The 15,603-nt window shown below is 38.6% G+C and overlaps 1 protein-coding gene and 1 non-coding gene across 5 annotated transcripts; one reads left to right on the forward strand and one right to left on the reverse strand.

Moving 5' to 3' along the window:
* Positions 1 to 401: 401 nt before the first annotated feature.
* LOC144708183 (U6 spliceosomal RNA) lies at positions 402 to 505 on the reverse strand. The gene has a single exon (XR_013582717.1). It is a non-coding gene; the product is annotated as a U6 spliceosomal RNA (small nuclear RNA).
* Positions 506 to 5,100: 4,595 nt separating this feature from the next.
* LOC144707539 (protein FAR1-RELATED SEQUENCE 5-like) lies at positions 5,101 to 12,496 on the forward strand. 4 transcript variants are annotated; one of them, XM_078580706.1, is made up of 7 exons: positions 5,101 to 5,235; positions 5,377 to 7,401; positions 9,743 to 9,797; positions 9,939 to 10,020; positions 11,536 to 11,729; positions 11,982 to 12,155; positions 12,249 to 12,496. In XM_078580706.1, exons 2-4 carry the CDS (start codon positions 5,394 to 5,396, stop codon positions 9,949 to 9,951), a joined length of 2,076 nt encoding a protein of 691 aa, XP_078436832.1. In that variant the 5' UTR covers positions 5,101 to 5,235; positions 5,377 to 5,393; the 3' UTR covers positions 9,952 to 10,020; positions 11,536 to 11,729; positions 11,982 to 12,155; positions 12,249 to 12,496. The 4 variants fall into 4 exon arrangements, with proteins under 4 accessions (XP_078436832.1, XP_078436830.1, XP_078436833.1 ...); XM_078580704.1 differs by having other exon boundaries at positions 11,536 to 11,716; XM_078580707.1 differs by having other exon boundaries at positions 11,536 to 11,716; positions 12,281 to 12,496.
* Positions 12,497 to 15,603: the final 3,107 nt, after the last annotated feature.

The raw sequence follows: 15,603 nt of genomic DNA on the forward strand, positions 1-15,603 counted from the left end.
TGAGAAAAGTAAATCATAGCAGCCCTCATTCTGACGTATAAAGTCAACAGCTCGACCATACTCTATGTTTTTCATGGAAAACATTATTCATTATCTAATAGTATTGTCATTTGAGCAATCAATAGGACTTCTTGGTACTAATAAAATGCAAAGCAGTAAAATCTATTATCTTATAGTAATTAGTTATTTATTGCATATGACAGAGCCTAGGGTTTGACAATAGGATTTGCTCTGGTCAGAATCCATTTGGAAATTTTTATTGGTCATATGACCCTGCTCGTAATCTGAGCTTTCCAATCTGTCCAATCGTGGTCAGACCATTGATCAGATCCTATCCAGTGGGCATATATATTGTGCAAATTTGTGCATTATTTCTCAATTTGTGCACAGCCCATTGACAGACCTGATTGGACTATTTCTCAATTTGTGCATGTCATCATTGGGAAGGGCCCATGGAAATCTTCTCTGAATCATACCAATATTATTTGACTTCCCCAAATGGATATATGACTGGCCTGATTATTTTAATTATCTCTCTCATTATGTCACCGGTATTTTCATAGAATTAACCCAACAATCTGAGCACAATCTTGGTTGAATTTTTTTATGAGATGGTCATGAATGATCAATGAAAAATCTAACATGATTTATCATTTACTCTGGGGAATAAAAAATAATAAAAAACTTTGTCTTTATCTCTCCTCTCTCAGAAAAATTACCAGTATCTCTCTCCTTTTTCTCCTTCATACATCTAAAAATCTGGAACTCTAATTTATGAGTTTAATGATTTCAAGAAAAATATGAATAAAGTAAGAAAATAATGAATAAATAATTATTCTCTTGATTTCATTGATACTAATCTGTTTAAAAGGATTGAGGTAATATAGTTGTAATTTATCTGTTTAAATGATTTGAGTTGAATCTTTTAATTCATATGTTGGACCTTGTCAGCCTAGCTATTTGGGGCATTTCTCTTTCATCATATTTTAATGGAGAAAACATCTGTTCTAAATCCCTTGCTACGGTTTGGCGGTCCTCGTCTGGTCTGTACCCTTAGCAAGGACCTAAACCTTACCAAAGGATCGGTCCGGTTCTTGTCCAGTCTTGTCCAGTCGTGGGCAGGTACAGGTCTGGTCCCAGTCCAATCATGTTGATTAGTCAAAATCAAAGAACAAAAGTCAAAATAAAAAAATTGGTATAAAGCACTTCTTGTCAAAGGAAAATTTTATTGAAAATTCACCTATAAAGCAAATCTTGAAAAAATGAAAAGAAGAATAAAATAAAAAGAGAGAGAAAATAAGATTGAGAGAAGAATAATAGAACAATAAAATAAGAATTAAAGAGGAAGAAGAGAAACAATCTGAGAAATAAGAAGACCAGGAGAAAGAGGAAGAAGGAAAAGAGTGGGAGGAAAAAAGGTAATGAATAAGAAAAGGAGAAGAAGAATAACAAAATAAGAAGAAAAGAAGATAAAATGAACAACAAAGAACAAAATCAGAAGAAAAGAAGATAAAAAGAATAACAAAGAACAAAATCAGAAGAAAAAAATAAAAAAAGAACAACAAAGAACAAAAATCAGAAGAAAAGAAGAATAAAAAAGAGGCCAAAAGAAAATATAAAGAAGAAGATGATGAAAAAGATAAACAAAGAAGAAAAAGTAAAAGGAGAATGGAAAAGGAGAAGAAGAATAATAAAAAACAAGAAACTAAGATTAAAAGAAAAAGAAAGAAGAACAAAATTAAAAGAAAATAAGAATTAAAAAAAGGAAAAAAAGGAAATAAAAAGAAGAAAGAATGATGAAAAGAAGAAAATAGATGGAGACGAAGAATATAAGAAATGAAGAAAACTTGGCAGAGTTGAGTGTAGAATGATAAAGATGGAGAAAGAAGCAGGTAAACCTAACATACCTTGAAAAACAATTAATCAAACATGATAGAGTTGGAGGAGAGAAAAGCGAGGATTAATAAAACATTCTCAAGATCGAGAGCAAGAAATAAGGACTTTGAGAGTGGGTGATAGAGAGAGAAAGAGAGAGAGAGAGAGAGAGTGGGTGATAGAGAGAGAGAGAGAGAGAGAGAGAGAGAGAGAGAGAGAGAGAGAGAGAGAGAGAGAAAGTGAGAGAGAGAATAGGAGAGGGAGAGAGCGCTCAGAAGAGAGAGAACGAGTGAGAGAGAGGGCATGAGAGAGAAGGAGAGAGAGTGAGAAAGAGAGCACGAGAGAGGATGAGAGAACGAGCCAGAGGGAAAGAGAGAAAACGATAGAGAAAGCAAGAGGGAAAGTGAGAGAACTATAGGGAGGGAGATTGAGAGAGATTGAGAGGGAGATCATGACCAGGCAGAAGGGGGAGGAGAGGGGAAGAGGGAAAGCGCCTTCGATGGGGGGGCGGTGTTGGGTTCTGTGCCTTGGTTCAACCATGGAAAACATGGTTTCCAAGACGTGGAAGCATGAAATCGATTCATAATCAATCTTTTAAATCAATACATCAAATGCACCTTTTAGGAGCATGTTCATCCTTGACCTGCTCTCGTTGAAATCGTTCTGAAGCCGTTCACGTGTCTGGCCTCTAGAAGTATCCACATGATCACTGGCAATTGGATCTCCACCTGTTCTTCTTGAACTCTCCTAGAAAATCTTGAAGATATTCTCACCATAAAGACACTCTCCTTGGATGAAGTGAGAAGAGATCCGAGTGGAGTAATGGGGGTGGGCTCCCAATTCTGGCTGGCCTGGGTGCTCAAAATGGGTGCCCCTTCCCCTATTTATATTTTACTTAGGTTTTCTCAAAAATCCCATGAAGTAACGTTTATTCACCAATGCCCCTATGGTCTTATGCGTGTGACCCTCTAAGCCCATGTATCATTCTAGTTAATAACTTTAGTGACCCAATCTCATAATAACTCTAGTTAAAAATTATTGGCCAACCTTATTAATTAACTATATCAACATATAGATTAATGAAATGAGGATCAATTCAGCCCAATTAATATGTTAACTTTCCAGCCCGTGGGTTGCCAAGCTATAACTCGTACTCTACAAGATATCGAGTACTGTTCCAATTCTCTCATGGAACCTTTATTGTCATAAAAAATACCTAGGGTACGGTTGACAGTCAAATCCTAATTTGGCATTCGAGTAGTACTAATGCGTAATAGTGATCATTGGAGAATGGCTTCTCCAATATCCTCACTACCCTGCCCAAGGATTTGCTGCATTGTCTTCCTTAGTCAATTTCCTCTTATACCGAGGGACGATGATCCCGTCTTGATCACTCAATCATCTCTGCGAGCTTCTTACTACATCCGAGATATGACTTGCTTAAATCCCATTGTTAGAGACTCATTAGTTGTAGTCAAAATGTATTCGTCCATCCATGAGATGTCCTTGGTGTCTCAGGTCAATGGATCACTTATAAAACCACAACATGAATCAACCTAAATGACATTTAGGTATAATACCATTCGGGAATTCTTCAGATTAATTCATTGAACTCTTTCTGCAAAGAGCACCCACTATGTGTCGTTAGTGTCACCACAATAATAGCCACATTATCAGCTATACCTATCGTATTAGTAGAATCAATTAGTGTAATTCAATCATGATGACTCGATGTCCATCTTGACTATCTATCAAATAGGAATATTTAGAATACTTGTTCAAAGACTAGCGATCTTTGTATTATGATGCGATCATAATTCTCTTTGATATTGCTCATATTCATGGACTTCATTATAAACATCACACTATAATAATAATAAACATAATATTTTGTTCAATGAACTTAGATAAAAACACGGTGGTGTGATTGACTTGACGACTACTTATATCCATCACGCAGAGGACAACCATGCAAAAAAAGGGGGGAAGAGGGGAGAGGTGATGCACGTTAGGTCGGGAGGCGGTGCATGACCATGCGGAAGGGGGAGGGGGGCAGAAGGTTGGGGGGGAAGGGACGAGGTGTGTGTGACCGATAGGAGCAACTAGGAGAGGATGAGGGGGGGAGAGGGGAAGGGTTGAGCAAGATTATTATTATTTTTATTGATTACTTAATATCCGGTCCTTGTTTGGTTTGACTATTGGACCGGATCCGGCCCAACCTGAAGCTCCATCCCTAAATTGGTGGACTGATGGTCCTAGTTCCATCCGGTCCATCTTGTTCCCTATTTCTTGCCATCATGAGTTATCCGTCTTGACCTCAGAACCAAAGACAACATGAAAGCTCCACTCCTCCCATACTGCCCCATTAGGTTGTCATTGACTTATTCAAGGTCCACATCTTCTTAAAGTGCCTGACTCAGTATCTACTCAGTCCATTCTATCCTGTCATTTGTCGTACATTATATGTAATCCGTCATATCTCATACTTCATATGTCATATCTCCCATGTTATTTTTCATCCTTCCTATGTAATTTGTTGTATGTCCTACATCATCTGTCGTATGTCCAAAGTCACCTATGTTCTAGGTGGTACATCACCTGTGCTACGTCCTACGTCATCCACTATCCATCATTTGTTGTCTTCATCAACAGTTCATCCCTCACTTGTCATCTCATTATTCATTCTTTAATCGTCATCTGCCACAACATCCATTATTCAAATACTGAATTTCAACATCCATCATCCGCCAATTGTCTCTATGGCATCCGTCATCTGTCATCTATCATCCGCCAATTGTCTCTATGGCATCCGTCATCTGTCATCAATCATCCTTCATCAATCATCAATCATCCATCATCCATCATCCTGTCATCCTTCATCCAAATCTGTCACGCGTCATCCATCATCCATCATCCATCATCCATCATCCATCATCCATCATCCATCATCTGTCATCCTTCATCCAAATCCATCATCCATCATCCATCATCCATCATCCATCATCCATCATCATTCATCTGTCATCCTTCATCCAAATCCATCATCCATCATCCATCATCATTCATCTGTCATCCATCATCATTCATCTGTCATCCTTCATCCAAATCCGTCACGCGTCATCCGTCATCCTAGTGCTTCATCCTGATCAGTCTCCCGTCATCCATAGTCCGTCATCCTCTACCGAGTATAGAAGATCGAGCTGTAGAGCGCCGTCATCGTCCTTCATCCTCTTCGATTTCTAGATTTGTTGAATTCCCTGATCTCGCGTTCATCGCCCTTCGGGAACAAAACTATATATTTTCTCTTTTCCAAAAAAAAAAATTGCTCTTTCTTCTGCCTGGCGTTCGTTCTTGCATCTGGTAATGCCTGCTTCGATCGATCGATTTTTCATTTTTTCTTTCGATCGATTCTTCGATTGAATCTGTGTGCATCAATTTTTCTTTCGATTTTTCATTCTAGGGTTTGATCCGCTGTCTACATGTTTTTCGTACTGTATTTAGGTGTTTCGGCTACATAAATGGAATGTGATGAGGAAGTACAAGACGGTTCTCCCGTCGGATCAATCGGAAAAACCCATCTAGACTCAGCCGAGGAAAGCTGCGGCGATGAACTGGCAACGGCCGCAGGATCTTTGGACGAAGGGCCTCTCAAACACGACTTGGGGGACGAAATTCCTGAGCCCAAGGTAGGGATGATCTTCGAAACGGAGAAAGTGGCGTATGATTACTACACCGAATACGGCAGAAAAGTCGGATTTTGCGTTCGATGGGATACAAGAACTCGAAGTCGAATCACAGGTGAAACGATCAGCAGAAGATTTCTGTGCAATAAACAAGGATTTCGTGTTGACAGGCAGAAAACTGTGGACCCATCGGCCAAGTACCACCGTGGAGAAACTCGATGCGGATGCAAGGCGTTTATGAGGATCAAACTTGGAAATGATGGCAAATTTCATATTTCTGAGCTTTTCAGTACACATAATCATGATCTTATTATCCCGCAGAAGGTTGCTGAGTCCAAGATTGATAAAAAAGCGGTCTTGCAAACTGCTGAGACTGACTACAAGAATTTCTTGAAAACAAGATGTGAGAATCCTCTGCAGAAATTCGAGGCTGGGCTTCTTCTTGATTACTTTATGGGGAAACAAGCGGAAGATCCTTGCTTTTTTTACTCTTTCCAGCTTGATGATGAGGGCCTCATTTCTAATGTTTTCTGGGCTGATGGGAAGATGAGAGCAGACTTTCTTCGATTTGGGGATGTCATATGCTTTGATAAAGTGACAGTCTCTGCTCACCATGGCCAGCCACTGGCGTTTTTTATTGGAGTTAATCATCATGTTCAGTTGGCATTCTTTGGGGCGGCATTGATGTGTGATGAAACGGCTGATTCTCTGCGGTGGGTGTTCAAAACATTTGTTAATGCTATGTTTGGAAAGATGCCGGAGACTGTTTTCACTGATTTTGATGAAGAATCAGTTGATGCTGCAGGGGCGTATCTTCCGAGTTCTTCCCATCGGTTCTCTGCATGGCATCTCTATCAGGCTGCCTTGAAGCATATTTCCCCTGGTTTAAGTGGGTTTGCAGATTTCGACGATGACATCGGAAAGTGCATTTTTGATGGCGATAATGAGGCTGAGTTTTTGAAAAACTGGGCTGAAATGCTTCAAAAGTATGACTTGGTTGAGAACTCCTGGCTGCAGGAGAAGTTTGAGGAAAGGGTTAACTGGGCCCCAGCCTATGCAAGGACCACATTTTCTGCAGACATGAACAACACCTGGCGCTTTGATTCTCTCAGTAATGATCTGGACACATTTCTAAATTCGGAAAAGGATGATATCATTAGCTTTCTTGGCCAGTTTGATAAATTACTGACACTAAGACGTAATTTGGAGCTTGAAACCCATAGAAAGATGATACAAAGCTTACCATATGCGCCGCCCATCGCTATCCTCCAGCATGCCGCACGTGTTTACACGCCCGCTGTGTTCAAGATGTTCATGTCAGAGTATAGCCTGAGCTTGGAATGCTTCATAAAAAATCGCCATTTTGATGGGTCTATCTATATTTTAACCGTTGAAGATTCAAGGCATCACGAGCACCTCGTCACAGTTAACCTCACTCAAGAGATACTAACTTGCAGCTGCCATAAATTTGAGTTTGTTGGTATCCTCTGCGGGCATATCACAAACTGCATCCTTCATGATCTAAGATACATTCCAGAGATATATGTATTGAAGAGATGGACACGAGGAGGTGGAACCATTCCCATCGTTTCCCATGCCGGCACATCAATAGAAGAACCTAAGCCTTCTGATCTTCCAACTCGCTATAATAGTCTGGCGCAAGACTTTGCTCTACTCACGTTGCGAGCTGCAGAAGATGAAGATCTGCATAACTGTGCCCTGAAACACAAGCAAGCTATGGTAGAGGAGATGGAAAAAATAATGAAAGAAAAGACATCATCTGTGCGTATCATCTCCTCAGGAAGTATGTTCGGAGGTAGCCAAGCGAGAAATAATGCTATTGGTAAGATTTTTTAACTTGGAATATATTTATCATGTTATTATGCTGTTGGGCATGCTGATCGAATGAACCTATCCTCGCAGCTCTTAAATGTTGGCTTCTTTCCCCTTGCATAGAGAGAAGGCTTTTGAGAGAGAGACCTTTGATAGGTCTCCATCTCTGGTGATCTTGGAATATGAGATATTGAGAGATATATATATATAGAGAGAGAGAAAGATAGATGTAAACTTGTTACAGGCTTAGATCAGCGCCCAAATACACTCCGGAGGATCTTGATACGGTCCATCCAAGGGCCTATCAATTTCGCAAGAAGAGTAGGGGGTAGTTGCACTTGTCTCAGACAGCGTACATGTGATTTCAAACAAGTGAAGGTGGGAGCGGGAGTTATCAATAAGGAGATGATGAGAGCAGAAGGCATCGACCATTCGAGTTTTCTTGGAGGAGAGCTGCTGTTCCGGACACGAGGAGGGACATTTGCTGATTTGCTTTGGCAGACGAGTCTATTTGACTCACACTAATACCAGTTGATACCATTTTTTGGGATTCTCCGATGTGAAACATCTTAGATAAGTCTCAAGTCCTCTGTTAATGACTTCCGACTGGTCGTCAATTTTTAGGTGGTATGACAGATGAATACAGTACCTCGATGAGATGCTATAGAGTTTGGTATCCCATGCAGCCATGCAATTTCCGTTGTGAAGACCTCTGCAACTGTTTTTGTGGACAAAGGATTTTTGAATGTCATTTAGTGCGCGTATTTACTGAGTTGATCAACCTCTACCATAATAGTGTCAAACCCATCAGATATCAGTAGTCCAATGAAGTTTATCGTAATTTCTCCCCACACTTGATTTGGTCAGGGTTGGAACAACCTTTCAGGAGATTAGGTTGTCACCTTGTGCTTCTGACAAATCAGACAATATTTCTGTTATAGCGTCAACTATAACAGCAAATCCAGCAGATCGTTACCAATTCATATGGAAAAATAGTTGATATAAGTAGAGCAAAGAAGACACAGGTAGAAATATAGAGCGATGGAGTTCTGGTCTGGATCTCCCGTCCTGGCCGTTGGGAATGTGCCTTCGGACTGCTCCAGCTCCTGCTCCCGCAATTTGGTCACACAGATTTAGAAGAGACATGAATCAACCCTGATCAGGACCTTTCATATGTAAGGAAACTAAGTGGAGTTTTTCAGAATCGGGTATTTGGTGCACCTTAAAACACCGCACATAGTGTAGTCAACTTTAAGCATTGGCCCCGTTCCTGAATTCTGACTTTCCTTCTGTTGTAACTCATTTGGTTTGATTCATTGACAAATCTTGAAGAAGTCGGATAAGTGTCTTCCAATTTGAGATTAATAGCTTGGAGTTATTATAGAAATTGGAGAGAATTTCAGCTGTGTCAAGCTGGTCCACCCAAAAGTGTTGTGTAGCTGATGATAGTTTTACTCGATACGAAGGAATTCCTCGATTGCACGAAAATAAATTTTTAGGTCACCTTCTCAGAAGTGTGTCTATAAGGATGCAACCTGACTCTAATACCAGTTGATACCAACATTTATTTAAAAAAAACCAGTTGATACGAACAAGTATCTGTTCGAGGATTATCTGCAGTGCTCTGAACGCCTTCGAAATCAACAATGCACAAAACCAAAACATATACCAAAGTTTGCCTCCCACTCACAGTCTTCAGCCGCACATGCCTCTCCCAGTAACGGATTTTTAAAAGAACAATATTCATCCCCGCCTCTCCTCTTTCCCGCTTATTTATTGGGTAGTTGGAGAGAGTGTCCCACATGTGAGTTCCTACATGCGGTCTGATCTAACGGCTCCTATACTTGGATCATTGCCGATACCTCTTTGAAAAGAGCGTTCTGGTGTCCTTGTTCTTTCCTCGATCCTATGTCTTGAATCAATGGATTTGGATTTTGTATCTTGGAACATTGTTCGATTAGGAATTTGTGATTTACTCATCTGATCTATTGTTTGATCTCAAGAAGGACGAGGATCGGTGCATATCTCCATGCCAATGTAAACATCAACTTCTGGTCTGCCCATTTAAGAGTATTTTAGTCATTGGTCTTTAAGTAGAGACTGCCCTTCACTTGGAGGATCTCCTAGCTGACACAACTTATTGTCTGTCCTCGTCAGGGGAGGGCTACATCTATTTAAATAAAAATTCATCTAAAGACACATGATGACAATACCACTGACATAGAAAGGGATCTCAGTCTTCTATAGTCAAGATGATTTGATTTAAAAATTCTATTTTCTTTTTTGGCCATCATATTGGCATGTGCGTTGATATATTTCATCTTTCAACTATTTCGGCTTGGATGTTTTAGGTCGCAACTTTGGTCTCGGCCTGCATTTTTCATGGTCTGGCGAAGCTGCTTCAAGGTATGCTAATGATTTCTTTTTTTAATCTGGCCAGTGTTGCAGCCATTTTCATTTCTTATTTCCGTAGATAATTTATAGTTTTAGGATTTCATATTACGCAATTTTTCTCTTCTCAGTGATTATAATTGGTCAAAATTTTAGGAACAAAGCATGAATTTCTGGTGAAGGATGATGCTTCTAGATTTTTTCAAATCCCGTCATCTCCTTCTGTGGCAATGTCAAGGTAAATAATTATTATGAGCACTTTGGTTTCTAAAAAATCATTTCCCTTGTGTTTTTAATGGCTAAAATCAAAGAACATCACAGTATCCACGTTTTTCAGACATCCCAGATTCAATGCCTTTCATCCAATGTGTAAAGTAAGTCAGTTCGGTTGTTTATCACATAATAAACATCAACAATTCACAGAAGCATAGGTCAAACAAGCAAACTTCCTTCATTACCAATACGATGGAGAAAGAACAAGCCTATAACATTAAGGAAAAATAGATATATTTGGCTAGTTTTATTTCTTGCTTCAATACTCCTTTGTCTCTTTCTGTCCCCACGAAGAATGTTTAAATGTCAGAAACCACCCAGCACAGCCTTAGTACACGAAAAGCATAAGAACATGGCTTGAATCCAAAAGCCTTATTCTTCTTGAAGCAGCCAAGTCCTGAGTCCACAGAATTGGCTTCTCCAATCATTGAGTTTACAAGGAGTTTATCCTTGGTCCACAAGTACTAGACCACTCTGGAACAAAGAGAATACTCAGAGGGGAGAAATGAGTTTCAACAAAACAATATACCTCAATGATCCTCCTCCAGTGGTACAGGAGGGCCTTATATAGGCTACAAAATGTGCAGGGTCGTCCATAATGACACTATCTGTGAGAAGACAACTCTAAGCATTGGGAAAGACAACTCTAACAACATAAAACAAAAAGATTAGGAGCCTGAGAGGCCTGAGAAGAGATATTCTGGAGATTCTGGGGCCTGTAAAATCTTTTGTAAGATATTTTGGGGCTGAAAAAGATCCTCACAAATCAAAACAGAAGATCTGCGACTCTGAAAAGCTATATCAGAGATATTCAGCAGATTCTGGCAGAAGAAGAATTTGTTAGAGGATTTTGTTCGAAAAAATCTGTTAGGGGATTTTGTGGGTCCCTAGGAATTTTTATGTCTATATTATTGGCTTCTAGAAGGATCTCCTTCTTGGGCCACCATATGTCCATGGGACTCAAGAAGTGGGCTTTGGGCTACATCACCAGCTCCTCATAGCATCTTGTAGAAAAAAAATCAAGATTTTATAGTCTAATATATTTCTTAATGAGATTCTAAGCATTCTCCAACGTTAGTCATGTAATTTCCTTCGTTTTTGAGAAAGTGTGGACAATCTCAGATGAAATTAAAGGTTCTAAGGAAAATGGTCAACGAATCACTTATGAAGTTGAAAATTTTGAGAAATCTATAGATATCATCCCTCGACTTGGAGCAGAAACCAATATTAGATTATATCTAAAGATTTCTTATTTGTTTGAAAAATCTTTTAGATGCTGTTACAATGTTTCAAGAGTCTTTTCATGAGTTATGTTTCTGTGAATTAATATGCCCCCTTAAATTTGATTTTGTTAAAAATGATTAGATTATATGTAAAATATAATAGTGTATGAGAATGACTGATATCAATAAGACAGTTGATCAACATTTCCCATTTTTTTCGGCCGAGTTGATATATTTATTTTTTCTGGTTTTTCTAGAATAAGGTATATTTCAGTCTAGTTATCATGGGTTCCAGCAGTCTTTGTAGCAATACAAGCTTGGATGGCATAAGGATCCCTAGTTGTCTCATCAACCAAGAAAAGGTTTAGAATGGTGACTTTATGGGAAATCCAATGGACATGGCGTACAAAAGCGCTCGGTAATGAAGCAATCATCAAGGTCAGAACTCATAGTATGTGATGGTTTTAAGTTACATGCTTATATAATTACTAGTTTCTTTATAAAATGGGTTTCTTTATAACATTTCTTTATAAAATGTTGAGTGCAACCAATGAGAAATGTCAATGGGCTTAGATTTTACCTACACCACGTGTAATGCCAATAGCTCCACTAATAGCGATGTTAGTGGCTTGGAATCACTTATTGTTTTTATATGTTTGTGAAAGTATTCTCTTTCTTATGTATCATCCAACATACTTTTTAGGTTTGCCATCGGTTGACAAATTGACGCTGGGCCTGGGCTAGGCATCGTTCCAACATCTATTCGAGGATAATTTTGTTTTGTCGATGTCATCATTCTTCTGAGTGGTTTTTTGTTGATCATCTCTCTTGGATAGACATGATGGACGGCAATGGTGTTAATGAGTGAATCATCATGGTGGGCCCTACATTTTGAAATAATGTTTTGTTGCTCTATAGATTCTTAACTTCACACTTGTTTCTTGTCAATGCGGTGCCGTTGTGTTGGCAGCTAACTCCTACAATGGCTTCAAACAACTGAAGGGCAAGGAAGAGGCTGAAGACAACAACTGTTGTTTTGTGGTGCTGAGTTTATTGGTGATGATGATGCTCTCGATGATATCTTCAGTCTTTTGTAAGAGTTTGCGATACAAACCAAGGTATTGTGAACTTGATAAAACTTTTATGAGCATATGGTTCTCTGTAAGAGTATTTAATGAAGGGTCCTTGGAGATGTGACCTCCATGTTTTACAGTATGATACCTTTTGAGTTATTTAAATGGTGGAATCTGCTACAATGATTTAAACTAGTTCAAATAATTCTGTGATGGTATAGGCTTGAAAATTTATCTTCTCTAATCACTTATGTCTATTCATTGATGGGTAGATTAAGAACTTATGATACATGCATGTCAACTTGAGAGTATGTGACATGGGTTCAAAGAATTCGAGGATTAAGATTCAGCGAAATGTACTGACTTACAGTATTCTACGATAGATGGGTTGTCCCTGATATATTGCTTAGTGCATGAAGTCATGAGTGGAACTCAAAGAAATTAGTCAGTCATGAAGTATGTCATTCATCTTATTAGTCTTTGGTAAGACATTAACCACTATCGGCAAACTGAGCCACACTTAATGAGCACAATAAATATCTTGGTTGATTGTATGTTTTAATTTCTAATTGGACTTAATACAGAGTATGAACATGTTTGGCGTCATATCCTACATTGAGAGAACATGTACAACAATTTATATTGTCAAAAGAGAAGAAATCAAACTGAACACATTTTCTGAAAGCTTCAGTTTATCTAAAAAATGTTAAATCAATAGCAAAATTAAAAGTTTCGGGGGTGCCTCGAAAGAATTCAATCCACAAGGAATGGAATAAGGAATGTGCATGATATGCCCAATATATACTCATAATTATAATTAACTAGGAATTCACTTTGTCGCTTAAGAGCAATAAACTATCATCACAAGCTGACAATTTTATTACTATTAAGGACTTTGCAAAATGGAACCAGTCTTGCTGAGTTACTGATCTGCATAGCCAGTGAGAAATGCAAGGAAAGGAAGTGGTTCTAGAAAAGGTGATCGTGGAATGGATAAATTTAGGATTGGGTTAAAGAGAAGACATTAGAATGGGAAGAAAATGGAATTTAGAGATAACAAATTAGGGGGATAATGGAGAAGGGTTATTGAGAGTATGAAAAAGGGTGGAAGAGAAGGATGTGGATGGTGGAGAGAACATGGGAAATGGGATGGACAGGATGTATGTGACGACATGGGGGGACAGAGTATGATGGGTAGTTTTTTATGTCTCGCGTCTCATAACACCTACTATTGCATAACTTCATATTTAAAAACTGTTTTTAAGCTTTAATCTAGGTCTGTTGAGACCCAAGTTTGTACAATTTGGTGGGACCAAAGTTTGTCTCTCTGTGTCTTGTACCCACTTTGTCATTGCTGCTGGAGCTACCCATCCTAGTGCTATTCTCTCTCTCTCTCTCTCTCTCTCTCTCTCTCTCTCTCTCTCAGTTTCTTGTTCTCTTAGTCCATCTCTCTCTCAGCCTATCTCCCCCTCTCTTAGTGGGTTACTACCCCAGTATGTCGATCTCTCTCCTGATCTCTCTCTCTCTCAGTCTCTCTCTATCAGTCTCTAGCATTTTCTTACCCTTTCTCTCACTTTTATACTCTCTTTGAATATCTTGCTCTCATTCTCTTACCCTTTCTCTCACTCTCATGCTCCCTAAGTCTATAGTTCTCATTGTCTTGTGCTCTCTCTCAGTCTTTCTCTCTCTCTCTCCCCGCTGGTGAAGGGAAGTTCGTGGAGGAAAGAAAGAGTAATAGATTGTGAAAGAGATTTTAAATTTATTTACTTAAACTCATCATCACCGTCTTTGGGATGTTATGTCCCATCATGTCACCCATTTACACTCGTCATCCATCACATCATCATCATACATCCAATTGATAACATCTTACATTAATGTGACAAGCTCCCATGCTTGTCTCCTGTAACGTCTTCATCTCCTGTCACATCACCTGTGAGGTGACGAAAAACAGTTACCAAATCATTTCTTGGGAATAAGTGAATGTGTAGAATTTCTGGGGAATAAGTAGGGGGAAAATACAAGATGTGGGTAATAGGAATTAACTGAGAAAGAGAGAGGAAAAAAGTGACTAGGCTTTGATGGTTCCAGTCTGGGCTGAGTTTTAGCACTGACCTTTTAACCTTACCTTAAATTTGGTCTAGTTCTAGTGTGGTCTTCTATGGTCCTGGTCTGGTTGACTAATAAAGGTCAAAAAAGAAAAGTCAAAATACAGAGTTGGCATGGACTTATCTTAAAAGGGAAAATGTATAAAGTCTATTTTGAAAGAGGAAAATCAGAATGAAACAAAAAGAGAAGAAGAAGAACAAAGGAAGATTAGAACAAGAAGAAAATAAGAAAAAATAAGGAAAAAAATAATAAACAAGAAATAAGTAATAAAGAAGAAAACGAACGGAATATGAAAAGGAAGAAGAAAAAAAATAACCATAATAGGAAATAATAAAGCCAAACAGAAAACCAAAAGAAAGAGGAAGAAGGAAAAGAATAGGAAGAACAAGGAGATGAAGAATAAAAATACAATAGTAATAGAAAAAATAAAGTCAGATGAAGAGAGGAAGAAAAAAAAGAAAAAAAAGAGATAAAGAAGAGGAAGAGAAGAATGTAAAAAGAAGAAAAATAAAAGACAAAAGAACAAAAAAAGATAAGAAGAAAAGAGTAGAAGATGAAAAGAATAATAAAGTTAAAGGAGATGAAAAAGAAGAAAAGAATAAGAAAATAAAAATAAGAATAAGACAAGAATATACAATAAAATGGATATGAAAAGAAGATGGTGGAATGAACCGAGAAGAGGGGGAGTGCAAACAGGGGAGTGGAAGATGAGAAGATGAAGAAAAAAATAAGAGGGGATGTGACGGGGGGCATAGGGAGTTGACCAACAAAACAATACATTATATTTCTTAGTTAATATCTGGTCCCAGTCCATTTTGACTTATCGGACCGGATCCAGCCCCATCGACAGCCCAATAGTCCCATTTGGTGTGGTCTGACCAGTTCCCCATCCAAAATGTCGAACCCTACTTGTGACACAAGATAAGAAGAAAGACAAAATGAATTTCTGTGGGGGGAGAAAGGATGGGAAGGAGAGAGAGATAGAGCAAAGAGGGAAAAAGGGAAAGGAAAAAAATCAAGAGAAGGGGCAGACGGTAAACAATAATTACAAGAGAGAAAATGAAAGAGAGAGGGAAAATGATGAAATAAAGAAATAGTCAACCAAGGTCATATTGTTCCAGGATATGAGCAAGTTAGCTCACA

This window comes from Wolffia australiana, chromosome 9 (assembly GCF_029677425.1).
Source record: "Wolffia australiana isolate 7733 chromosome 9, ASM2967742v1".
Classification (NCBI taxonomy): Eukaryota; Viridiplantae; Streptophyta; class Magnoliopsida; order Alismatales; family Araceae; genus Wolffia; species Wolffia australiana.

Coding starts and splice junctions, on each gene's coding strand:
- LOC144707539 (XM_078580706.1), top strand. CDS start 5,394: ATGGAATGTGATGAGGAAGTACAAGACGGTTCTCCCGTCGGATCAATC. Junction 7,402..9,742: donor AGCGAGAAATAATGCTATTG/GTAAGATTTTTT, acceptor TGGATGTTTTAG/GTCGCAACTTTGGTCTCGGC.